The sequence below is a fragment of the Lepisma saccharinum genome, chromosome 1 (genome assembly GCF_977018435.1).
Source record: "Lepisma saccharinum chromosome 1, izLepSacc3.1, whole genome shotgun sequence".
NCBI lineage: Eukaryota > Metazoa > Arthropoda > Insecta > Zygentoma > Lepismatidae > Lepisma > Lepisma saccharinum.
Window position 1 is genome coordinate 116,119,207 of NC_139229.1, and position 27,390 is coordinate 116,146,596.

The 27,390-nt window shown below is 36.7% G+C and overlaps 1 protein-coding gene across 1 annotated transcript; it reads right to left on the minus strand.

The window, feature by feature from the left end:
- Window positions 1-524: 524 nt before the first annotated feature.
- LOC145986896 (trypsin-1-like) lies at window positions 525-18,567 on the minus strand. Its single transcript, XM_083121364.1, has 7 exons — window positions 18,487-18,567; window positions 15,111-15,316; window positions 9,409-9,500; window positions 7,914-8,058; window positions 5,728-5,838; window positions 4,056-4,205; window positions 525-2,327 (listed from the first exon to the last, which is right to left on the minus strand). The coding sequence occupies exons 1-7, from the start codon at window positions 18,530-18,532 to the stop codon at window positions 2,028-2,030; spliced, it is 1,050 nt and encodes a 349-aa protein (XP_082977490.1). The 5' UTR covers window positions 18,533-18,567; the 3' UTR covers window positions 525-2,027.
- Between the last annotated feature and the right edge of the window lie 8,823 nt (window positions 18,568-27,390).

The window sequence follows — 27,390 nt, forward strand, 5'->3', positions numbered from 1 at the left end:
CCCGTCCCCTCTCAGGCGTCCATTGGTTGAACCCTCTCGAGTCACAACTTGCGCCGAGACTTGTTATCGTTCTCTTGCGCGAGAGATTCCAGGGACAGAAGTGGGCTTAAATCAAACTTTAAAAATAAAAAAAATCTCAAACTTGTTAAACTTGGTGATAGAAGAAAAGTCGAATCTTGAAGAAATTAGGCATAATCATATTTTTAAAAAATATGGCAGTTGGTAGGGGCGATCGCCCCTATCGCCCTCCCCGTGGATCCGCCCCTGGAACGGGTTCGCTATTTAAAAATATCGAGACAAGAACGAGACTTAAAGACTTATCGAGACGAGGCAAGAACAAGACGGACGTCTATAAAATCGTGAAGAGATTGGTAGTTACTGTCTTAGAGAGTCTCTTTTCGTGCAAGATTTATATAAATTTTAAAGTGATTTGAAAATTATGCTGGTGATTCCAATTAAGCAACTAATCTTATTTTTCACGGTGTCATTGATTGTTTTCACATAATATATCCAAAATTACTGATATCATATTCCAAACGAAGTACTACATAAAAATAATGTTAAAATATTTCAGGCAAAATATCATGGTACATGAAGAAATGTAGATTTACTACAGCGTCAAAATACAATGACAAGTAAACAAAAGAGAATTATAGAGCTCGGATTTGTATGCAATTACATATTCTATTCCTTTCTAGATACATGCCTTGAACAGGGAAATGTCAACGAATTATATAACTGACACGATTTTGCATAAGTTTTATGTTACATATTTTTACATATTAGCCAGGATATTACATATTTTACGTATTTGCTAACTTACTTTACATAAAACAACATATTTGGGTATATTTTCCTATCTTGATTTTTTCCCCTATATTTTCGATCTCTGAAGCATGATGAAGAAAAATTGTAGATCATGTGATGTCATATTTTCTAATCAATCAAATGCATAATTCTTACGGTCACCCAAAATTGACTGCCAAGTCGAAAGACAGGCTCAAGACAAAAAAATAAATAATTAAATAAACAAACAAATAATAATACGGAACTGTTGTTATTTATCGAAAGTTGCTGGATTCCCCTTCCCCTTCTTGTTACATATTTCGATCCTTTTCAGTTTACAAGAACATGTTATCAGATCGACGGCAGTGCATGACAGTTGAAAACATGGAAAAGTATCTAGTGGTTCACTCTGTAACAAAACATAAGTAAATCCTGTATGCATAAATTCTTCTTGAATCTGCCCCTACATTTACATATTCTACAATAATTTGCGATGTGAAAAGTAATTAATTGTTGACAAAATTGTTTTTTTTAAATATGTATGTACACGTTGCTGTGCTTTTCTGAGTTTATAAATTTGATACAAATTTTAATATGAACAAATTATGTCCTTAAAATTATGTTGAATATGTTCAAATAAAATAAGTATCTAGCAAAATTCTTGAAATTGCTTGGATACTCGATTATTATTAATATTAGATACATATTTAGCTACATATCCATTTGATAATACATATTTAGGTATATATTTTATCAATTATTGCTACATATTTATGTACATATTTTGCACTTATTACATAGAAATCCGGGCTATAAGAATTACTATAAAAACGTTATTGGACATGATTAAAAATTGCCACTTTGATACATAATATAATAGTTTGATATTGAACACACTCGTTTCTTTTAATTAAATCGAAAATGAAAAGAAACAGTACTTTAGAGACTTTCATTATCGTTCCCACAGTTCTTGGTTGTAAATTTCAACACGTTCTATTTATTGCTGTTATGTAATAATACGAAATATATAAATTAATTGCTATAATGTTTACATTGTGATTACATAGGACACCTGTTCTTCAGACTAAGGGAAAGAAATCTCCTATTTTTTTTAAGACCTCAGATTTTTTTTGTTATAGACCCGGCATACATTGCCCTAGGCCCCGCACCCACCCAGGGCCGGTCCTGAACTTACTATCAAAGTGGAAATAAACTTTGACGTTATATTTAAACAAATTTAATTAGAGTAAATAAAAGAAAAGGGTAATGCACAGTAACATGATATCTCGTTTCAAGTTCGCAGCATTTTGTGCTCCATTGTTTTCATTCGTGGTGTGATCTCTATCTTGATGAGTCGAAGGTCCACCCGTGCTGGCGCAGTGGTTCTCTTCTTGAGTCAATCCAGAATTAGCAACGATCCAATTGTAGAAGAAGGAGACGTCAGTATAAACGCCTGGATACATGGAAGTACCGCATCCATAACCCCAAGACACTACTCCAATCAGCGTTTGATTGGCTTGCAGAGGTCCTCCAGAGTCTCCCTATAAAATAAAGTTTTTAACCATACAACCTTCCACACAGTAGCTGGCTGTCTTATGACGCTACTATACAAAGCACACATACTGTCATGGTAGTTTCAAAAAGAGTTTTTGAATCTTTATAGTACATGATCGAATTTCTTATCTGAACAACAGAAAGTAATGCATTTATTGCATGTATAAATATAATTTATAGACGGAGGTTTATCTATAGAATTGAAGATAGTCTGTACGCAATCATGGGCAACTTTAGTGTTGCCCACGAGACGAGACTTTGGCCTGTCTCGTCTCGTGGAAATGCTGTGAAATGCTGTCTCGTCTCGAATTTTTAAAAGCCTGTCCCGTCTCGTCCCGTGGGCAGCACTAGGCAAGTTAGAGAAAGCTCTGTTACCATGTATTTGAGAAGATGGGTGTGTTTGTTGTGGAAGGTATACAATAAACTAAGTTTAGAAAAGTGAATTAGAAGTCCATTAAGTAGTTCTTCATACCCTACCACAAGCTGGCCCTCGTGGCGGTGTGGTTAGCACATCGCGCTACGACGCCAGGCGTCCCGGGTTCGAATCCTGGCATGGGCATGGATGTTTGTGAGTGTCCATTCATCAATGTCATCATATCATCACTCTTCGCAAATTAGCCAAAAGTGGCACAAGAAGCGAAGTAAAATAAAGCAAATCAATCAATACCCGGCCATAACACGTTAGAATCTCTTATTGGATTCTGCACGACTTTGACGTTGATCAATAACATTTACAAGGAATTCTGTCAATACATTACAAACTGATATTTCTCTAATGAATAAAATAATCATTTTTAACTTCTAGTTCTTTTCAAGGTATGTAGCCAAGCGTAGCACTTGTGTGCGTTACTTCTATTGATGCAAACCCACCTGTATTGATTTTGAATGCATTTCTATCTCTTTACGTTAATCGCGACGATAAGCATGAATGAATACTGATGATTAGAATTGAGAAAGGGACAAACACTAAGAATGTCCACATCCAGGTTGGGGTTTCGAACCAAGAACCTTGCCTGGCTAGCAATATTGTGACGAGAGCAACCTACTCGGTCAACTATCAACTATCAAGTCTGCAATAAGAGATGTGTATAAACATTCCAACATTTTTTCCGGAACAATAACTCTAGCGTAGCTATCCGCTGGCGTACGTAGGATTCTTTTCGGGAGGGGCTAGAATTGTAAGGGCCATAGCCGCTTTGTAGGGGGCGGTATACACAATACAATATTTTTTATCTTTATAACTTTCTACTCTCAAAAATGGCAATTAGGGGTAAATTTAAGGGGGTTATTTACCGCTCTGTTTTTCCCCCCGTATTCTTCACTGCTTTTATTTGAATATGTTGATTTTTTTCAATATTTCGCAGGGGACTGTAGCCCCATCAACCCCTCTCCCTCTGCGTATGCCAGTGTAGCTATCACTAGGGATGGACGATATCGGAAATCTAATATCGCTATATATCGCCAAGAAAATATAATCACAGACGATACGATATTTTCCCGGTATTGTGATATCAGCGATATATCGTCTCCATGATACATATCTCCAAATATCGTGACGATATATCGCTGACACGATATATATCAACAAAATATCGTGATGATATATCGTGTACGATATATATATATTGCCAAAATATCGTGACGATATATCGCTGACACGATATATATCGCTAAAATATCGTGACGATATATCGTCTGGACGATATATCACCTACCTGGCAAGAATCCTTTCCTCCATTGGGGTTGCCGGCGCAGAGCATACCTTCACGAATAAAGGACTCAGGATAGGCCGTTTTACACGCTGCAGTAGTATACAAAGATATATTAACCGCCATAAGTTTTGTGGACAACTCAGGGTTCTTGGGCTGTAAAATAAAGAGTTAATTTCACATTAGCTTCGAATTACAGGAACATGTTAAATTAAATTATATCACGGAGCACAGACGTTTAGAACTAGATCGGTAAAGCCTCTTATTTCATCATAACTGTAGTGGGAAGACAGAAAAATATTTCACTTCTGGCGGACAACACGTCCTTCGGGGGTGAGGACACTACATCTATACGTGAATGTGAAACGTCCCAGACCCCAAGTTTTTAAGCTCCCGTTCGTCTGTAATGACGTCATTAGAATGGCGGTCATGACGAAATTATTATTCATGAACCCTATTACTTCATTACAATTATTTATCTTTCATGGCAACTCATTTTCACGCAAGTTGCAGTTTAAAACTCTACTATCAAGATAAGAAATTAAAAAGATCGATTTTATCATGTAACATCAAATATGGTGGCCTAAATGGCAAAAGTCTAAAAATAAGCGTTTCATGATCATATTTGGAATCTAAATCTGTGTTTTGGAGGTTCCAGAATTCAACCGTGCCACCAAAAATAGCGTCAGGCTAATAATAGTTGCCTTTTTGACAATCTATATACATACAGGGTGTTTCAAAAGTCCGACACCATATATTAGTCAATTTGAAGCTCCACGATTGCGTATGGCGACTCTGAAAACGTAGGTTGAAAGAATATACTTTGCAACTAGTAATAGTTCATAACTTTACGTGTTGTGGTTTGTGACTTCATGTTGCCATGAACATAACTCATTTATCGTTGAAGTCCTACGACACTAACTTCTTGACTACGATACACCAAGGTTTTCATCGGAACCTTGGAACACTTTGAAACATGTGCACGTTTCGTCATAATATTCTACTCTTCATCCTGTGGCGTTGTTTCGACGTACGTCATCAATTATTCTATCACAGTAATAATATGACGTTAGTGGTTTGGTTCATTTGCAGTATATTAAAGCCTGTGAACATTTTATTGTAGACGGTGCCAATGCTTACCAGTTGAGTTCAATCTGGATACGATGCTTCAAACCTTGGAAAAAAGTTCGAACATTGCTGATTTGCAAGCGCAATGAAGTAAGCAGAAAGGTAGGATTGAAACCAGGGTTGTTAAAGGCCCAGGAATTTTTAATAAATTGAATTCCGGTCCAGGAGAGAAAATCAACAAGCGTAAATGGGTTCTGGACCGTAAAGAACCTTGTTATCTGTAAAGTATTTCAATTCGGTCCAGGAACGTTTTTCCGGATCAATTTAAATACGGTCCAGAGACCTTTTTTTTAGGATGAATTTAATTGAAATGAAACAATACTCAACTTGGACCGAATTTAAATTGTGCGAGAAAAGAGGTTCCGGTCTTATTGCGGAACCCAATAGAACCCATTAGAATTTATGGGTTCGTGGACCTTTAACAACCCTAATTAAGACTAAATTTGTGTTAATTTTACTTCCCCTAAAAATAACATTACAATCTTCTCCACTAAAAGTTATGGAAACCTTCAAAACGTAGCGTAACATACAGAGAGTTCTTGGTAATCACCTGTTTGGTATATCCCCATCCTGAAGTGGTGGCTGTACTCGAGGCTTCCGGTGTTTTCAGTGCCAATGGAATTGGCTTCACAGTTTCGCTGAACTGAAAAGGGTAATCAACCTACGGAAGGAGCAAGGAACAACATGAAATAAAATTAGAAGCTTGCAGGTGAAGCGAGATGTATTTATTTGTTTGACTCGCCAATTTATTCTGCGTTCTCCGTATTTGTTAAGAGGGATGGTACGGTATCGAGAGGAGACGAGATGAGATTGGCAGTGCCTCGATGTCGTTTGAGTTACAAATGACTGTCTCATTCTTGGCCTTGTCTCGATTTAAAAATATCCTTCTCGTTATTGTCTCGGTCTCGATTAGTGACTCGAAATATATAACGAGTATCCGGAGGAATTTTTGCATGTATTTCCAAGTTTGGTAAATAGGCAGGAGTCGCTTTATTTCGGTGTCCCAGATTAGCACTATGGCCAACGCTACCGTCTGGTAATCAAGATGTCTCGGGTTCAATTCCTGGTGGAGGCACATTGCACAGTGCCATCACTGATTTGAACCTCACTCTAAACTGTATTTGATCGTAAAATGAACTTAAACAAACTAAATGTTGATCTATATGAAGCAAGTAGGAAGGTAAAGTAAAGTCACTATGCGAATCAAGCTTCTTGCTTCCGGAATCAGTGGCATATTTGTGATTTCATTTTGGAGGTAGTTTTTTTGGGTATGCAAAATTTTAAACTAAGCTATTGCCTTGAGGGTCTTAGTACAGTATCTTAGAACATTGGTAACCTAGGTATTATGATAACATTTACACCTAATTTAGAAACACTTATTATATTTATATTCTAAGAAGACTGAAACTCATATATAAAAAGAGCTATCGCACTCGTAACAAAAAGAAAAGAGAACTTGACCAAATTTCTATTGTCAAGTTAAAACTTAATGTCCATTTAGCCATACTATTTTCTTGTGAACACTTTCATGTGTGTAAAATGTCAGCACTAATACATGAAAACTTAATGGAAAACAGCCTGTTGTTTTCCTCGGCTCGGTGAGGTTGCACAGTTGCAGAATGGTTTCCTTCTTTACTCCACAAGGCAAGGAAATCCTTTATGACTGGACCATTAATGGGTACGAATTATTATTCAATTGTGTTTTTTATATATTTAAAAAATGGTATGCTATATGTTTTCAATTCCAATTTTTTCAGAGGGATAAAAATAATTTTCTTTAGCCGGGGATAAAATACGATACATTACCGGACGAGCAAAGTTGTTGCACAGCATTTGATGCCATTCGGTTGGTACCAAGTTGCAAAGTCTATAAATAAATAAATTTATAACTCTACATATGATGCTATTTATTAAAGGTTAATAGAAGTATAAGTAATTATGATTATTTACTATCTAGTGTACATTGCCTGTTTGCTTTTAAGTACAATTTATGCATAGATAGGCTAATCTAGTCTGGACCTACAGTGGAATCCGTACCACCATGTGCCTCCACCGGGTGTCGAATCCAGGAATCCCTAATTACAAGACGACGATTTTACCCGTCGGGAAGGCAATTTGCGCTCGGGTCTGTGTGTGTATGTGTGTGTGCATGTGTGTCAACAATGTCCCTGCATGGATTGAAACTGGGGTTCACCCAGCTTCTAATAAAAGTGTACCTGAAGCGGGGTAATGGCGGCTGGAGAGTGGCACTGATCACATCACCTCCACCTCCACAAATGGACAAGATAGTGAATATGTGGGCCCATATCCTCACAAACCCCATATGCCTTGACGTCATAGTGCAATGCGCAGGTTATAAATTTGCTTTTATTTTTTTATATGTATATGTTTCTGTGTGTTTATCTGCTCACAAATGAATTATTATTATTATTATTATTATTATTATGATTATTATTATGATTATTATTCAAATGCAATAAGGACAGCGAGTGAAATGAATCTCGGTCAACAGTAATACTTTAAAAAATACGTTCATAACTCTTAAATTACAGAAACGAGAGGCCCGTTCGTTAAAAATTGTTCAAGACGTCGTCTCAATACTTAACTGAAGACAAAAGCTTGCTCTCTCGGGCCAGTTTTAATCTCTCATCCACATTCGTGGTAGCAATTTATCATCACATTTTTGCACGGAGTTAAATATGTATATGTATGTAATTTTAATGTTTCTCTACTTACCTTCAGAAGGGCTACGTCATTCACTAAAGTATGCTTATCATATTTTTCATGCATTATAATTTTTGTGATGTCTCTGTATTGACCATCATTACCGTTTGTTCTGTCCAGGGTACCGGCTAATACAACTAGCTGTAGAGGACTTCGACTGTAACGAAATCATATCATATCAGATAGATAGATGGACACACACACACACATATACACACACATGCAGATATACACATATAGTATCGGCGATGGGCCTTGAACAAATCATTTGAAAATTAATTTAAATACACAATATTCCCAGTAGTTAGATCAGACACAAAGGTTGGTGGTATGAAACCAACCAATTGATTTGATGGTCCAATATACCTCACCCCTCCCTCACTTCGGGGGCCCTGTATCCACCAATATGTGTGTATACAGTACACATACGCGAAAAGGTATAAAACTGTTTATTTTGTGGTTATTGTGTTTTGCTTGTTCACTGTTGTTGTTTGTGTTATTATTGAATTCATAGTTATTGAATTTACGTTGAAGAATATTCATTATATGCAATTGAAAGGAGTAAATTTTAATTTTTAAATGCCACAAGTTTCAGCAAAATCAGAATGTTAGTTAGTGAAATATAGCCTTTACATTTTTTAATTCAATTTCAACAAGGATATTTTATATATATATATTTTATAAATTAGTTTTGGGAACACTACTTTTCCATTTGACATAACTAGAAAAAAATATCAATCTGAAACAAGTTCGTCTTTGTGAAAAGCCTCTCTTGTGCCGGCAATGGAGCTGTCTAGATCTCAGGACATCTGCGCCGAAAATTGAACCTATTTGCGGGTCTATAAATATCCAGTCTGGCAACGAGTTAATATATTGTTGAGTCACTATCTAAGATAATTAAGACCATCTTGAAGGTTCAGGTCGCAGCGATCAGTCATTACGTCATCATCTGGAGGCGATCGTCTTAACGCTGTAAAGCCCTTGTCGCAAGATAATTTTTGTGACAGAGAATTAACGCATGCGTATTTCTTTTTCAGAAGGACTGGACTCTCGGATGGAATTAAATTTTGACATTTACCTCCCAGTGAGTATAATATTGAATATTTACATCTCCAGATAGAGAAGGTAATGAGACAACAGGTTATGATTAAACAGAACTAAGATTGAGATACAGGAGAAGATGTTAAGTTTATGGAAGGAACTATTTTAAAAAAGATCGTTGTATTTTGATTGTGTTAGTCTTGTGTATGACAATTCACAATAGTGACACTGCATTGCTATGAGTGTTCATAGTGATAAAGGCTTCACTAAACCTTGGGCATAATCGTAAGACAATACGATTTCATTTCTGTCTTCACTAAACGAACAAAACTTTACTTAGTTGATGTCTCCTATGCACAGTGAAAGGCTGTCGGAAATGTATGGCGACACCCTGTATAATTAGTGCTTGCACTCCCTACTTGTTTGTTGTTGGAACAGAAAATAAGAAGTATACACTAGCACTTACTCAAGAACACAGTGAGCAGCTGTGAGGATATAATTTTCACTTATGATGGACCCTCCGCAGAAATGATTTCCAAACCCTCTTTGTAATGAAATCTGAAAGTAAGGAAAATCTGTAAAGTAGAAGATATGCATAAAATCCAATCCAATAGTGTATTGTTATTTCAAGATTGAATTTTTAAAGTTTCATTCTGAACCTTCCATACCAGCGCATTGAGGTGACAGAAACATGTGATAAAGTATTGAAACTCTGGTTCACGAAATCAATCGTTAAGAGTAATATCACACTGCGATGTGTAGACAGGGGTTCTTGGATTTGAGTTCCTGCAAAAGCATTGTTTTCCAACGAGTTATTCACAGACATGTAGCTAGAGGGGGGCAGGTGTGGCAACTGCCCCACTAAGATCATGCTTTGATCCCCCTGTGAAACATATAGAATACATTCCTATCTGAAATTCTCACTATTCTTTACAATTATATCCTATAGTGCTCTAGGAACTTAACAAAGACACTTATGGATTTGGTGATTTATTAAGGAAGGTGTTTTGGATTCCATAATGTCGTACCAGAATTGGGGGAAAAATTCCTTTCCAGATTCAGATTTAGGAAAATGATTTCCCGATTTTCAGTATCTAGACATTCTGAGTGGTCTTGTTATTCCCAGTATTGTTATTGCGTAATGTATTTGGACATATTTTCTTGAATGTATTTCTATGGACTTCGAACTGCTCAATTATTTGTTTCCCTGGTCTACCTGTTGATATGCATGTGGTAGAGAGAGAGTGAATGTTTGATTTTTGTTATTTAACATTGCTTTTCTGCCACTTTAGTTAATTGCGACAATGAGAATGAGTGAAGATATGAAATTGGTGAAGGGACACTCACAAGTAACACCGATGCCCAGGCTGGGGTTTACACAGGAACTCCTGTCGTCGTAGTGTGTTGTGTAACCACCCCACTACCAGGTCGGCTAGTCAAAGATTTAGAACAGCTTACTGGGTCAATTATCAAACCTGACGAAAATGTGATAGTGTTTCACATTTATTATTTCTGTTAGAAAGCAATAAAAATTGTGATGAGATACGAGTTACACTAGGCATCTTTTGGAGTATAAATAGGAAAGGTACTAAGAAAGATTTACAATACACCTTTAATTTTCACAATATTTCAAAATACTTTCCACCAAACACGATACACTTCTTCATTCTTCGAAACCAGTCGTCGAACCAACTTGTTCCCTCAGGGAGCTGGGCACACTCGTCATCCCACGCCCTTAGAAAGTCTTCCTTGTTGGAAAACCTACTCCTTTTAGCCTGTTATTGACGCGAGGGAACAGTGCAAAATTACATGGTGCAAGGTCTGCACCGTAGGGAGGATGCTCAGCACCTTTAGCATAGTACGTTCCAAATACTAGGTGCAAAATTTGGAGCGGTGGGCAGGAGCGTTGCCATGGTGGAGAAACTAAGTGTCTGGCCATGAGGATGAATGAATGTTTTGAGAGCTTGAACTATTATGGGTAGGCACTCCTCGGTGTACCACTTCGCGGTGACTGTCTTCTGTGTTTCCAGTACCACCCGCTCCACAACTCGCCTTACAGTAAAGAAGGCAGTCACCATTCTCTTCTTTGCGGATCATGACTTTCGCACAGACACGGGCGTGTTTTATTTTCGAAGGGCCAGTCTTTTCTTCTGGGCTTTAGTGGGCATGTCATAATAGTAAATAAAAGCCAGGTCTCATCAACTGTTAAGATACTGTTGATGTAGCGAGATGTTCCATTTTCCTCAACATGTTTCAACGTGTCACAACGTACGACCTTCGGTTGCACCATATTGCAAAACTTTCCTAGTACCCTTTGCATCAATTTCAAATCTTGTAACTTATTTCAGTTATGCAGACACATCAAATATGATAAGCAACATAGGCGTGTGTTATGATAAATGCATTTTATATAGGAAAGGTTAGTGCTGACTTATTGTTGGCATGATATCGTTTTCATAGTATGCTATTGCTTCAGAATTTTAAGTGTCAGGAAAAATAAATGCACAACGCAACACATTAGTGTTATTGTATTCTCATTAGATTCCTTTATGCGTAAATATCTGGAATACTGGAAACTACAGGGAACCAATATGAAGCAGATTTATAAAGGGCTCCCTTAATCAGCTCTGTATTAATCGCCTATTAACATTATCGACCTGAAATGTAGATGCCTCAGATTCGAATTTCAGTAGCGGCACACATAAATTTCAAGTAGATACAGTCCCGATTAGCCTATTTACAGTGATCAGAACGCTACATTTCAAAAGTAGCTTCGCTACAGCTACAGCTATTCTTCCAAAATGTAGCTTCGCTACAGCTACAGCTACATTTATCAAAAAGTAGCTCGCTACGCTACTCCTGTTCGCTACTCGCTACTTCACTACTTTTTGCGCTACTTCTGCATAAAAAAACTTAAAAATAACCATGTGGATATTAAAAAAATCCCCTACTGCTGGTAAATAGATTCTGTTATTTATTATCATGATTCCCGTCATTAGATAATTTTGATAGCTGAGTTACTTCAGTTACTTATTTTTACTATAGTTTTTGAGAATAACGTACCTATGCGAGTGGCATTTCAATTCAAATTTGATATATGAATATTGCAATTAGGGTGTTGCCCAAATTAATGATTACAACTATACACAAATGAAATTTGGTAGGATTACGTTTATGTTCACATCAATATATTTTTATTGAGAATAAATATTTCATTTTTAATAGACTGATATGAAGGCAGCATTTTGAATTAAATGTACCTGGGGCCCTTTGTTTACAAAAGGGCTTAAGGTTCCATACCCAGCGGAGGCACATAGTGGCTCGGATCCAGTCTCGATTAGCTTATCTATGCATAAAATGGACTCAAAACAACAACTAGGAAAGACGCCAAGTTGGGAGGATGGGATCCTCCTGCTCCTCCATCCACCACACTGCTCATCATTCATCATTCTTCCTCGCTCTCACAATTAGCCGAAAGTGGCAGAAAGCTACTAGTATAGATAAGAGAATAATTAAATAAACCATTTATCCTCATTGTCATGATTGAGAAAAGTTGAAGAATAGATGAGGAGGTAAACAGAAGAGGACAAATGGGTGGTGGACTATATCAAAGCGTTCAAAGATTAATATGGAACAGGGATGTACCTATGAAATGCAAGATGGTAATATATAACACATACTATGTGCCAATAATTACGTGACAAAGAGAGACAAGAAAAATATGCAGGCAGTGGAGATGAAATTTTTAAGGAGTCTATGGGAGAAGACTAGAAGGGATAGAATAAGGAATGAGGAGATCCGACAGACAGTGGGTGTGGTGAAGGTTCAGGACAGGATAGATCAGGCACAGATGAGGTGGTTCCGGCAGATGAAGAGGATGGATGCAGAAAGACTACCAGTAAGAGATTATAATGCACAAGGAGTGGGAATAATGCCAAGGGGGAGACCAAGATGTCTAGTGGAGAGTGTTAGGAGAAGAGGACAAGATTGGAACACCGTGGAAAGAGAGGAGTGGTGGAAGACCAGGAAATAATGGGGAGGCTTCACTTCTATGCCGACCCAGTCAGAGGCAGGAAACGGCGAAGGATGGTGATGATGTCATGATTAGCAAAAGTTACAGAAAAGTGACGCAAAAGTAGGAAAAATACATAAATTTGAAAACTATGTATATTAACTAAAGAAAACTGTCGTTTCTGCAGGAAAGTCAATAACTCGTACGTACTTTTTACAATATGGTACAATATATTGAGGAAACTGTCGTGTAAACCCGAGCGTTCTACACGTATTGTAATTTTAAAATTTGTGAACAAATATTTTCGCGAAAATAATTGTAATTCCAGAAACTCTATCATTCTTGTAACAATAATTTCTTGCTGGTGAGATCCTATATACTGACAATGATCAATGCTGTTAACGTACTGAACCATTTATTGCTGGCACTATTCCTTTGTCAGTGCAGTGGAAAATCCATCGCTCGTTTTTGCACTGCTAGTTGTGTTTTACACAGCAATTAATGACATTTTGGCGTCTCTTACACCATGGATATCCACAGGATTTGTTCCGGGGGTGATGCAAACGAGGCTCTTTTTTCCAGCGGTGCAGCAAACGAGGCATATTTCTCCTCAAAATAGCGATGCAGCTCAATAAAACGTAGCTGTTAGATGGAATATATTCATATATGTCAGTTAGTTAGATATCCAGATACTAATTAAACTAATTTGTACTAATTAAACATGCAGATATCTATAATCTACAATCTAGATAACCTGTATTTTTATGTAATTGACTTTGTCTTTATGAACCTCCTGCAAAATTATAGGTTATTGTTGATTTTTTCTGACGCTGTTGCCACATTCAAAATTCACCTCTGAGAAAATGTAGCTGTAGCGAAATTTTCGCTACAACTACAGGAATTTTGTAGCTTCGCTACCGCTACAACTACAATTTTCAAAATGTAGCGTCGCTACAGCTACAGCTACAAATTTTGTAGCTAGCTACTGTAGCTAGCTACTGTAGCGACGCTACAAGTAGCGCGCTACTTCTGACCACTGCCTATTTATGTTCAACTTTATTGTTATTCTCGAATTTTTTGTTGTTCGTTGATATTTCACGATATCATCTCTTTCCGGCTACTTATTGCTTTGTGTGTGTGTTTGGGGGGGGGGGGGGCACGTGCTTCCCGCTTTATCTGCCAACGCGACACAATATATTTAAAACTTGCCCCCTCTAGGATTGACCCCCCGAACCAAGAATTCGTGGCTACGTGACTGGTTATTCAGTTCAGCTTATTAGCTATTCTCATTTACAGAATACCGCATCATTCCTCAAACTTTGTACGACACTTCCCCTAAAATATTTCCCAAAGACGAAGTTTATGATGTTTTTTGTAAGTACTACATTTACCTTCCCCCTTAAAGTGTCCTCACTCCTTACTTCTTCAAACTGACTAGCATTAGTTGCTCGTCCTGTTACAAATAAAGTGAAACTTCCATTGCAAAATGAAATTAGTCTTTTTAGTTCCACTATTTGTAAATAGATGTTGAAAATGAGCAAGACAAAGTACCATTGTAACTTTATCAGATGTGCTCAGGTGGAAGGTTCATGACAGGTTTTAGGAATATGGGGAAGGGAACAAAAATAACAGAACGTTAATAATATAATAAACGATTTAAAATACATTTCACAGTATATCTATTACTTTTGTAATCTTCGAAAGTTTGGGTTGAGTTAGTTGCTTAATTTTATTTTTAAAAAAGTAAGCCTCACGGCTCCACAATAAACCTAATTCCTCCATTTTAGGGCCCTTGTGATAATTACTCTATGTATCCTCCAATTAGTTTTGTAAGGATGAGGGGGAGGAGATAAGGCCGTGGACTGGAGTCCATGTGAAATTGTAGATCCAGCCTCAACTAGCATAACGTGCGTATGTGGGACTTAATTGTTATTAACTTTTTCGTGAACTTTTTGTCTGCCGAAAGTAATCTGCGTAAGGAATGTAGTTCTAGGGACTATGTAATACCTTTTACGGGTTATGGGCACTCCTGACTTCATTACTTTTTCTAAAATGTATTCAAATGCTATTTTAAAATGTTTATATCTCTTGCTGTTATTATCATCATCAGGTGCAAAGCTTTGGCCGACTATACTGTAAATATTCTATTCTGTTACCTGATAAGGGAATTCTCCTGGTCGTGCTGGGCGACCGCCTATAATTCTCCATTTTCCCATTTTCTCCAATTCCATTTCAAACGCAGAGACCGTTTCATTTCCGGGTGTAGAATCTGTCTTGTTTATATCACTAGATATCGTTGCTGTTGCTATCTCCTCTTGCAATGTCGTACTAATCACATTCTTCGTCGACACTGCTATAGTACCTGAAACAAATGCATGCAGAGTGAAATTGAGAATTTTTAATGTGACACGCGAAATAATCAAGAATCATTGGCTTCAAAAGGTTGCATTTCTCCGCTAGGTGATACCAGCGGTAGATGATAAAAATTATTCAGGGTTTCATACTGGTGAAGAGTGTCGTATATCAGCAAATTGCTAGAAAACTAATATTTTGATGGAGAACAATTCACTTATCAACTTGTCTCTACCCCAGGGCCGGCGCTAGTCATTTCGCCGCAGATGCCGCTTCCTTTCGAACCCCCCCCCCCTCCCTCCTCGTCATTACGCAGCAACGGGAAATTGAAAATCAATATATTACTAAGTAAAACATCAAACTATAAAATAACAAATAAAATAAATAAAGTTACACTATTGAACAAACGGATGTCTCGACCACACCAAAACTTTAAACAATACGAGACTAAATTACATTTTATACCATTAAACGTATCTTCAATGTAACAAGTAATAGAAGAGAAATGCTTGAAGACTTGACCTCATACTTTTACCGTTGAAGGTCTATGATATGATTGGATTTATAAAAAAATACATGTGATTTTATTTTTCGTATAATGCTATCTTGCATAAGATGGAAACAGTTTTGATTGTTAATACAGTCCTTAAAATAATAAAACTATAAAAACATAGGTTTTTTGTGTAACCATAGCGTAACAAAATATCGTATTCTAATGTGTACAACTTGTACTTAGACCCGTACACTAAAATATAGTGATAAATAACTATAGTTGTTAAATATATCTTAATTAATTGAAGGAAACTAACGTCTCAACCAACTGGTGCTCTATGGATATCATCGCTAGACCATTCAATCGCGTTTCAGACATGGTTGACCGAAGAACTTTCCTCGCCACTTGCCACGGTTACCGGCAAAATTAACAAAATTCGAAGCATGACACTCACATTAGGTGCAAAATCATGACCCTGCATCAGTTTTAAGGTCTCCTTTGATGCACTATTGTGTTTTACTATAGCCTAAAAATAAAATACTTTCAGTTCATCTTTTAAATCACTAGGGCAAATTATTTAGAGCCATGTGTTAATATACATTATTTTTTTGGAATTTTGAAAACTGCAGAACCATTTATATCTTTGTTTTAAATGGTAAAATTAGATATTATAAAATCGTTACTGTATTTTCCACTAATTGTTTTCGATCTAACGCAGTTTTTACTTGGGTTATTCTGTTCGACTATTAACGGGTCGTTATTTTTTTAATTAACAATAAAAATAACGAGCTACAAATCTGACAAAACTTTTTTTCAACTTGAAATAAACTGTGGCAATTTCTAGGGGTGATCAACGGACCTGTTCGAACCCCCTTCCGACACCCATGTTCAGATGGCATGTCTTAAAGCTTACTAATATCATACAAGAAATCGAAAGATTCACTACGATGTTCAAGCTGCTCAAATCTCTTACAGCTAAAATAATCACGTCTGGGACATGGTAATAAAAATCAACTTTGTACCGTGTTTGTGGATATTCAACAGTTTCGTCCTCTGCTTCACACTGAAACTGTTTCTTCTTCTTTCGATTTCGGACCTGTACAGTATTACCTGTCTTTGATTTTGCATCAACTAAATACCATTGAAACTTTTCATCGCTAATTCTTATTTCTAAGTGCGCTGATATATTTGCAAGTAATCTAAGAGCATCTTTCACATCGATATTAATGTTTTGTAGACATTTGTTCACAACATTTACGTGGAGTAAAATTGAGCCTATTTCGAACAAATTTTATCAGTAATATTATAACTTCCAAGTTTTCAATAGGCTTATTTTTTCTTCTCTTCCAATTTTGCAGCCCTAGAAATTTTCCGCTCTGGGTGGTGACACGCTTCCCCCTCTCTTCCGCCGGCCCTGCTCTATTCTCATGTCTCCCTTTGTCTTCCTTTCTTTTTCTCTCTCTCTCTTCTTTCTTTCCTATTCTTGCGCTCTGTCTCTCTTTCTTATTGTCCCCTTCTCTCTTCCCTCTTCATGATCTTCATTCCGTACTTCTCTTCCGGAATCTCTTTCTCTCTCTATCTTCCCCTGTGTGTGTGTGTGTGTGTGTGTTTTCGTATATTTCTAAGTGTAATCCGCATCTATTCCTTTTCTCCCGTCAACTTCCATTTCTCTTTTCTCCATCTATTTTCTCCCTCTCGACCCCTTTTGCTCTGCGTTTCTCCTTTAGAGCACGTATGTGCAATGAGGATCACATGAGATTAGAATGCCATATTTGGTTGGACAATTGCAATGCACTTCTGCAGCGATTTTAATTAATTCTGAGTCTCGTTGAATAACATATTAGTCATCTTCCTAATTGTACCTAAAGCAACGTAAAGTTCTTTCACAATCCCACCACAAGGCTCTCCCTTCTACTGCGGCCTCTTTTCTACAGGCTTCCTCGCTCAGATAATAAACCTGCCTCAAAATGTGGACATATTCTTGCCAGAAAAAAGTTTTAGAAAATTGTTAACGATGTATGTATATGCATATGTATGCCATTTTGTACTCTATTTTTGTTGTTATTATTATTATTTTCCTGCTGTTACTGTTTCAGTGCAAAATGGTCATTCAGTACTGTATCTGAAACTTTAGGTAAAATAAATAAAAATAAATAAATAAATAAACTTCTGCTTACAAATTACACCGTATTAAAATTCCTTATACAACCTGTGGAATTCGTCTTGAGTTGCAAAATTCTGGCAGCTACATAACATGCGTGCAGTATTTTCAAATCAGGTTTTTAATTCTAGTTTGGTAATATACCTAAGAAAAATGGAACAAATGGTAATGTTTAGAGTAATTCTTTACAAATGGGCATCATAATTAATTGCTTAAAAACTTATATTCTGAGAAATACCCTGGACTTTGATTTGATAGTAAGTTATCTTTAGAGCATCAGAACTCGGTTGTGAAATAGAGAAAACTGAATCGTTTAGACGTAGCGACACCGCACGCGCTGTCGCTACACGACTCAATGGAGGCGTGCGTTGAACCATGGAATATACAGGCTGTCACTCCGAGTCGAGTAGCGACAACGCGCGCTGAGGCGTTGCCAGAGAACTGTCTTTAATCTGTATCCACAACAAAAGTTTTTTTTTTTTTTAAAGAAAAGCTACATTTTGTAGAAAAGCAACCTTATACTTACAGCAAACGAAATACTGAAGAAGCACCACGAGTATAGCATTCTCCATTGTTTAACACGTACGTTTTGATCCTTCAAAAGTTCTCAGTACTCTGATGAACTGATCATAATTTATTAGATTGTTACGAAGGATATACTATCATTATCAAGCAGATAAGGATCACTATCGGCGGAATATTTCATCTCGCAGTTATCAGTACAATATTCCCTGTGATACAAGGGCTTGCGAAAGATAATGGCGAAAGTGATATTTCGTCATGTATCTTTGTGGTCATACGTCAACCTAAATCTTTTACTTTGTTATTTTTACGACATACTGAAATCTCCAGTGTTTGAATTCTGTAAAATAGCTTTCCTTAAAAGTTTCTTTACCTTCATATGCGTTATTTCCTGTTTGCGATTTCAAATTTTTCCTTGTCACTTCGAAGAGATCCGTGAGGTTAGCCCACCACTTGCAGAGAAATTGACTAACTTAACTACGTTGGTGTTCGTTTCAACTGATTTCGTTTGTGCTGCTAAACTTCTACGCATATGATTTTTACCCTCTCAACAATTGGCAGCTACGTGAAGTTAACCCGTTTTATTTTAGAAAGTGTACCGGCGTTAACGAAATGCTTTGTTATCTTCTTTTAATTATTTGTTAACCTTTGATTTATTCCTTCGCTTATATTATCTAAACTAGCGCTAATAATGGACAAAATGCAGCGGCGGCGCCAGGATCAATCATTTGGGGGGTGCTAATGGGGTGCGGAATGAACTTTACGGGGTGCGATGTTGAAAATAAATAAAACATGAAACATGTATGCACTAGGCACTAATTCAAATACCAATAAACTTTTAGTAGGCATCTATGATAACATGTCAGATACCAATGAAACTGAAGAATACTAGCGACTTGATTCATTTTACCTGATGTTAGCACAACGACATGTTTGGAGATTTGAAAGGAACAGCTTTTGCAAGGAAGGCAAATGCAATACATGGACAACCGGAGGATTTTTCACACACACACACACATACACACACAGAGATAGAGAGAGACAGAGAGAGAGAGAGAGAGAGAGAGAGAGAGTCAGACAAGGTATTTTTCTACGGGGGATAGGACAAACGAAGCAATCCCCCCCTAACGGTGTTGCCCTTTAAAAAAAAATGATTCAGTTTGAAGTTATCATGTTCCTGCAAGCTCGAAATTATATGTGTGAAATACAGCTATAATTTTAGATTGACATACACTTTTCAGGGGAGGTCATGGGCCCCCTTGTCCCCTTCTGGACGTGCATGATGACATTTGTATTACGTCTCACACTCCAAGAAAGTGGTCGTAGAATGTCAACATTCAGACACACGTTACAATCTTATTGAGCTATATAGCGAAATACAAAATAAAATTATCCTTGCCTTTAAGAACAAGCTTCTTGAACCTTTGCAATACATTCTAAAATGGTAAGAGTTAGTGTTTTCGGTTGAACATAGGTTTTGAAAAAGGGTTGCTGAAGGAGGCGCGGAAGAAAATTAAGGGGTGCGCAAGCACCCCGTCGCACCTACCTGGCTCCGCCCCTGACAAAATGTGGTGTATTTCCTGGGCATGTCTCAGGCTAAATTCACAGACCTACTTTGATATTCTTTTCTTGCACATTTCCTCTGTTTAATTTCCATTACTTCTATTTTCTAAGTTTCAGTGTTACCTTTCACTAACTTTGACTTTTGTTTCCTGCATACCATGTTTTCATTTGATTTCCTGCACCTTTCGCTTTCAAAGTTTTGTAAATATTTCCTCATTTCTGCTTAACTTGATTACTGGCGGTATATGTCTCCTCTTGCTATGTTCTCTTAATCTTGTTGTTAACCATTTCTTGATACCTGATTTCTTCCTTTGTCTCTCTGGTAAACTGTCGTTCTACTCTTTTATCAGGTAGGTAGGTATCTTTTTCCCTCCTACAATATTCAGCTGTTTCGTTGACCCAGTCGATATTGTAGGATTGTTTTTATCTTACTTTTCGTTACCCAACAGTTTGATGTTTCCCGTCTCTCTTGATTTTTTAACTCAATCTCTCTATATATAAAAATGGATGTATGTGTGTATATGTGTGTGTTTGTTTGTTCCGGCATAACTCTCGAACGCCTGGAGCGATTCAACCAAACTTGGTACATGTATGACTTACATTCTGGAAAGAAATACTGTGGGGTAAGACATCCCTAGCACCCATAGGGGTGGGGGTAGGAGGTGGTGACATATAAAAATAATCGAAAACGACCGATATTAGTGTGAAATAAATAGTTTTCGGGGTCGCTAAGATGAATAGTGACACTTCCAATGCCGTTCAACTGCACGTTCATCACCTATCGGCATGGGTGTGAGAGGCGGTAACTAACTAACTCCCTAGCCTTCTTAAACCCGAAGGTTCATGGCTGCAGCAACACAGGCCTTCCATCTTTCCCTATCTTGAGCAAGTTCTATATACTCTTTTCCATCCCTACCGATTTCCCTTAGGTCCATCTCAACGTTGTCCCTCCATCTTCGTCTTGGCCTTCCTACAGGTCTCTTACCATCAGGTTTCCCAACAAGAATCCTGTAAACTCCTCTTTCCTCTCCCATTCGTGCCACATGGCCTGCCCACCTAAGTCTTCTTGATTTAATTATTCTAATAATATCTGGACATGAATACAAATTATGTAGTTCTAAATTATGTAACCTTCTCCACTCACCTGTCTCCTTGTGTCGCCCCTGTCAACACATACTTTTTCAAGCACAGAACTATTCAATCTGTATTGTATTAATCTATGTTGGAATCTTTTCTTTAAAAATGTGTTATTGTTAATGTTACAATGGGTAATGAATTGTTTAACTTAAATCAGGAAAAAATGTTGAAACTATAGAAATACTAAACAACTATGTAGTAACCTTGGAAAATTGTAAACAATGTTATGATATAAAAGAGCTAGACTTTTGTAAGTCTACGGGACATTCTCCTGGTTGCCGAAAGGTTGATGGTTCAGGGGACGTTGGGGAATATCTTGCTTCAATCTTCGGATTGGCTGGTGTACTTGTACTCCATTTTGGCGGATATTCTACAAACCCAACTCTGAATAAGGTGTTCTCCTGCATCATCAAAAGACCAGGGTTATAAACTTCGGTATAACTAATAGGTTTAGGCCTACAAGTTATACCGGGTGAACTGTCTGTTTGAAAAAGTGTTTGTATAACATCATCAGTTTAAATAAATCTTCGAGTGAAAGGTCTTAATGATCTTTTATTTCAAACCTACATAGGTGATAATTAAAAATAAATCCTACACCACAGACCTCGCAAGGGCTTGGTTCAACTAACCCTTAGAAGCCCCTGAGAAGTCCGATAAAAGGGTTGTAACCAGACTAACCTAAAAAGCCCTAAAGGCAGAAGGTGCGTGTCATCCTCATCCCTTTTAGGCCCAAAGATTTTCCTAAGGATCTTATTTTCAAATACTCTCAATTTATGTTCCTCTTTCAATGTAAGGGACCAAGTTTCACATCCATATAATACTACAGGCAAAATTACTGTTTTGTATATTTTAACTTTTAGTTTCTTAGATATTAAACGAGAAGACAAAAGTTTATGAAGAGAGAAGTAACATGCATTTCCTGAATTAAGCCTACTTTTTATTTCTTCTTTAATATAATTTTCATTTGTTAATATTACTCCTAAGTATTTGAATTTGGAAACTGGTTCAAACGAGTTGTTATCAATAATTAGATTTTGATTATTACCTAACACTTGTTTTCGGCCTGTAAGCATATATTTAGTTTTCTCTTTGTTAACTTCCAAACCTATCTCTTTAGCAGTTTTGAAAAATATTTTAGCATTATTCTTAATTGTATTCACATCATCCCCCAGTAAGTCTACATCATCTGCATATGCTAACAACTGAGTCACACCATTTAATTTTAGTCCTTCGTTAGTTTCTTTTACCTTCCTAACAGCATATTCTAAGGCAAAATTAAAGAGCAAAGGAGATAATGCATCTCCTTGTTTTAACCCATCATGAATTGTAAATTTGTCAGACATATTAATACCCACACGAATTTTACTTTCTGTTTCACTGGTGCATATTTTTATCATACTAACAAGCTTCTTAGGTATTCCAAACTCTACTAATATATTATATAATTTATCTCTTTTGACCGAATCATATGCTTTTTTGAAATCAATGAATAGCTGATGGACATTTTGATTATATTCCCACTTTTTTTCAAGTGTCTGTCTGATGTGAAAAATTTGATCTGTAGTTGATCTGTTACGTTTAAATCCACATTGATAATCACCTATAATTTCATTAGCATATGGGGTTAGTCTTGTTAAAAGAATGTTAGATAATATTTTATATGTTGTTGAGAGTAGAGAAATTCCACGGTAATTATTGCAGTTCATTTTATCACCTTTTTTAAACACAGGAACAATTATGGATTCTTTCCACTGTTGAGGGATTTCTTCTTTATTCCATATTAAACAAATTAATTTATGAATTTGACATATTAATGAATTTCCACCATGTTTAATTAACTCAGCTGGTATTAAATCAATGCCAGGTGCTTTGTTATTCTTTAGCCTTTTAATAGCATCTTTAACTTCAGTCAAGTTAGGTTCTGGAACTAAAGGTTCTGCTGTGTGGACTTCATTTACTTCTGATTTATCTCCTACATGAACATTTAAAAGGTCATTAAAGTAGTTCTTCCATCTATTTAGAATATCGCTTGGGTCAGCTAGAAAATCACCGTCTTTATCTTTTATCAAGTTTACTTTAGGTTGCCACCCCTTTCTAAACTCATTTACACCTTTATATAAATCTCTGATATTTTTATTTTTGCTGTTTGTTTCAATTTTGTTAATTTTACTTTTCAAGTAATCTCTTTTTTTACTTCTAAACGTGCAGTTAACTTCTCGCTTTATTCTATTATAATTGTTTAGATTTGTATCATCAGAGTTATTTAACCATCTAAGTCTAGCCTGATTTCTTATTTCTATTAGATTATGACATTCATTATCAAACTATGGCTTACTTTTTCTCTGTTTATGGTATCCTATACTTTCTTTAGCTGCTGATTCTATTGCATTACGTATGTGCTCCCAATTCTTATTTACGTCTGTTTCATTTATATTTTCATCATAATTTAAATCCTGCAAAACATCAAATCTATTTGACAGTTTAATTTGGTAATCTTTCTTAATTCTTTCATCAGTAAACTTTCCTGTATCAAATTTTAGAACTGTTAGATTTTGTTGCTTATGATTTATCACTGAGAGTCTTTCTCTTAATTTAGCAATTACTAAATAATGCTCACTGGCACAGTCAGCACCTCTATGTGTACGAACGTCAATTATACTAGTATGCCTTCTCTTATCAATGACAATGTGATCTATCTGATTATGAGTTTTACCATCTGGAGAAGACCAGGTATATTTATGGATATCTTTATGTTGAAAAGTGGTACTTTTCACAATTAAATTCTTTGAGGTTGCAAAAGTAATCAATCTTATACCATTATCATTACTTAATTCATGAAGACTTTCTTTACCAATCGTGGGTTTAAATGTCTCTTCTTTGCCAATCTGTGCATTACAGTCACCTAACAGAATTTTCATATCATACTGAGAAAATTTATCCAAGACCTGTTCTAACTCTGTATAAAAATCATCTTTAGTATTATCATCTTTATCTTCCGTTGGTGCATGTATGTTTATTAAAATAATTTTACACCACCTACCCTGTAAAACTGCATATGATATCCTATCATTAATAAATTCTACTGTTTTAAGAGCCGAGATAATTCTATTATTTATGAAAAAGCCTGTTCCAAAATTATGATTTTCAGTACCAGCATAGAAAAAAGTATAATTTTTAGTTTTACAATTCCCTTCTCCTGGCCACCTAACTTCCTGGACAGCTACTACATCTAATTTATACTTAACTATCTCATTAACTGTACACTGAAATGCCCCAGGCCGGTAAAGGCTCAGAACATTCCAGGTGCCTAATTTAATATCCTTATTCCTAATGTATATCTTATCCTTAGTCCAAGGATTTCCCAAAGTAGTCCCCACCCGGAGATCCGAACGGGGGACTATTTTACCTCCGGAATATTTTACCTTGGGAACATCCATGGCCTTATATTGCTGTTTCTTGACATTTTTTTTTTTACAGTGCAGAGTTGTCAGCTCTACGCCTAACCCTCAATATGAATGGAGGAACTACTACACAAGACAAACACAAACACATTAGACAGCACAATTAGGTACTACATGGTGTTTTAAGTCCTCTTTATGCACAGTAAGGCTAATATGGACTGAACCTACAGTTTTAAAGTGGAATCCGAACCACTATGTGCCTCCACCGGGTATCGAACCCGGGACCCTTTGATTACAACGCGGCGACGCTACCACTGCACCATCTGGAAGGCGAGAGGGGGTGAAAAATAAAATGTCACAATAGTGTCGAATCCATGGTTTTCGGAGTCTCTAAGGTACTTGGTGACATTCTCGATGACCAAACTTGGTACACATATGACTTACAATTTGGACAGAAATACTGTGAGGGTTAGACAGCACTGCACCCCTAGGGGTGGGAGTGGGAAGGGAGTAACATGTAAAAATAATCGAAAACGACCTATATTAGTGTGGAATCCATAGTTGGCGGGGTAGCTAAGATGAATAGTGACACTCCCAATGCCGTTCAACTCCAAAACACACCTGGCACCCCTAGGGGTGGGGGTGGGAAGGGGTGACATGTAAAACGTCCGATATTGGTGTGGGATCCATAGTTTTCGGGGTCGCTAAGATGAATAGTGACACTCCCAATGCCATTCAACTCCAAAACACCCCTGGAACCTCTAGGGGTGGGTGTGCGAAGGGGGTGACATGTAAAACGACCGATATTTGTGTGGAATCCATAGTTTTCGGGGACGCTGAGATGAATAGTGACACTCCTCAACTCCAAGTTCATTTTACACTATAATTAGAATTCATTATATTCCTGTCTAATAGACAACGCCGGGCAATCAGCTAGTATAGAAATAATTTATGTGGGAGGAAGAAGGATGCTCAACTTAGGAAGGATCATAGCCCTATTTTCATAATGTGGCATTATAACGCATCTCTTTACTTTCCCCGCTACTCACCCCGAAGTAACAAAATGACGCCAATTACATTACATCTCAGATATCGAACATAAAACCACCTTAGAGTATCGGATTCTTAAAAACTCGTATTTCTCGCATTAATCAGACAAGAATCTTTTCTTACGTGCAGCTTTCTGTGATTCTACATAACAGAATTGGATCTCAAAGGAAAAGTTTGGTTTGGTGCGTTGTGTTAGCACAAAAAAACAGTTGTTTCCAAGGTTCGAAGTGGAAAATTTTATAAAACGGAACGCTTTAGTTTTATTAACATGGTATTGTCTTTCATTTTCACTACTGCCTGTTACTACTACAGCGTCAAGATTAACGATTAAAATTAATAATAGATAATATTACAATATTTACATAAACATCAAATAATGAAAAATACATTGGACAAGAGGCTTCCGGAATTTTCTTCTTTTTAAAAATTTTAACAGGCGGAAATTGTGAATGGTAGTCAGCTCGTCAAAAAGGCGAAAATGAAAGTGAAGGACATTTCCATATTGTTATTTCGCGTGTGATCAAGGATTGGGTTTATTGTTTGATTGACTTGAAATTTTACTGTTGGGTTGATCGGGGAAAAGAAGAAAGGACGATCGAATAGCACTGAAAAAGTGAAATTCAAGAAAAGAAAAAAAAGGAAATCCTGCAGAAGGTGTGCTAGTTGCATTTCCAACGCTCTGTATTTGTCTCCAACTTAGGCAACATAGGCACCGTCTTACGCTGCTAAGGCCCCTTCCGATAACACATCTCCATGTATAAGGGAAGTATATATGAATGTTATAATATGTACTATTAAAGATATTAACAATTAAGTTCACATTGAAAAGGAAAATGTAGTGCAATATCTAAAAACAGTTACAAAAACGAAACCGGAACGGTCCGTTGCAATTTCTGACAAGACAGAACGGGAAGGTTCCAGATATTCACGAAACGGAACACCGGACCGATCCGGTCCATTTCGAGACCTGGTTGTTGCACTTAAAGTTGACAGGAGCTCCAAATCACTTTATTATTATTACTTTTACTAATATACATTCCTTACACAATGTTTTAGAACTGTAAAATTCAGTGTGCTATTTGACAAATTTCTAGTGGGGCCAAATTTCGGTAGTATTTTTCAAAGCATAAGGATTTTGTGTGTGTGTGTGTGTATGCGTAGTATGCCCAAGGATTTAAGAAAATTGCAACCCTTCAGACAGAATATCAAGGACAATTCTTTCTTTGGGGTTTCACGAACATTTTTAAAAATTAATGTATTTTCAATTTGAAATTCGGGGAAGGATGTGGATGGATTGTTTCCACACATTTCAAAATTCCCTCATTTGACTTTACAAGCATACATAGAACGTAAATGGTGAAACGGAAGTACTAATCGGGCAGTAGATTTGGTAAAATGAAAGCGTGAATGTTCTTGTCTTTTACAGATAATGCCCAGGATTATGTCTGCTATTAACGTTATCTCCGCGTTATTAACTTAATGGGGTTATTGAAATCCTTTGTCACGCGGTTTAATGACATTGCATACGCACAGCAAACAATTTGTTAATGGCGAATGCATTTCCGCATATGGATTAGCACAAGTCTGACACGCCTTTACCCAGAACCATGCTGTAAAGCGACCTTTGTAGCTAATATTTCTCATTACATATGATATCATCAATAGTTGAATTATAACACGTCTCTACATTTAAAGGACAAAGAGAGAGGATATTTTGAAGAATATTGTTTTAATAATTTTAAAATCAGGTGATTAAT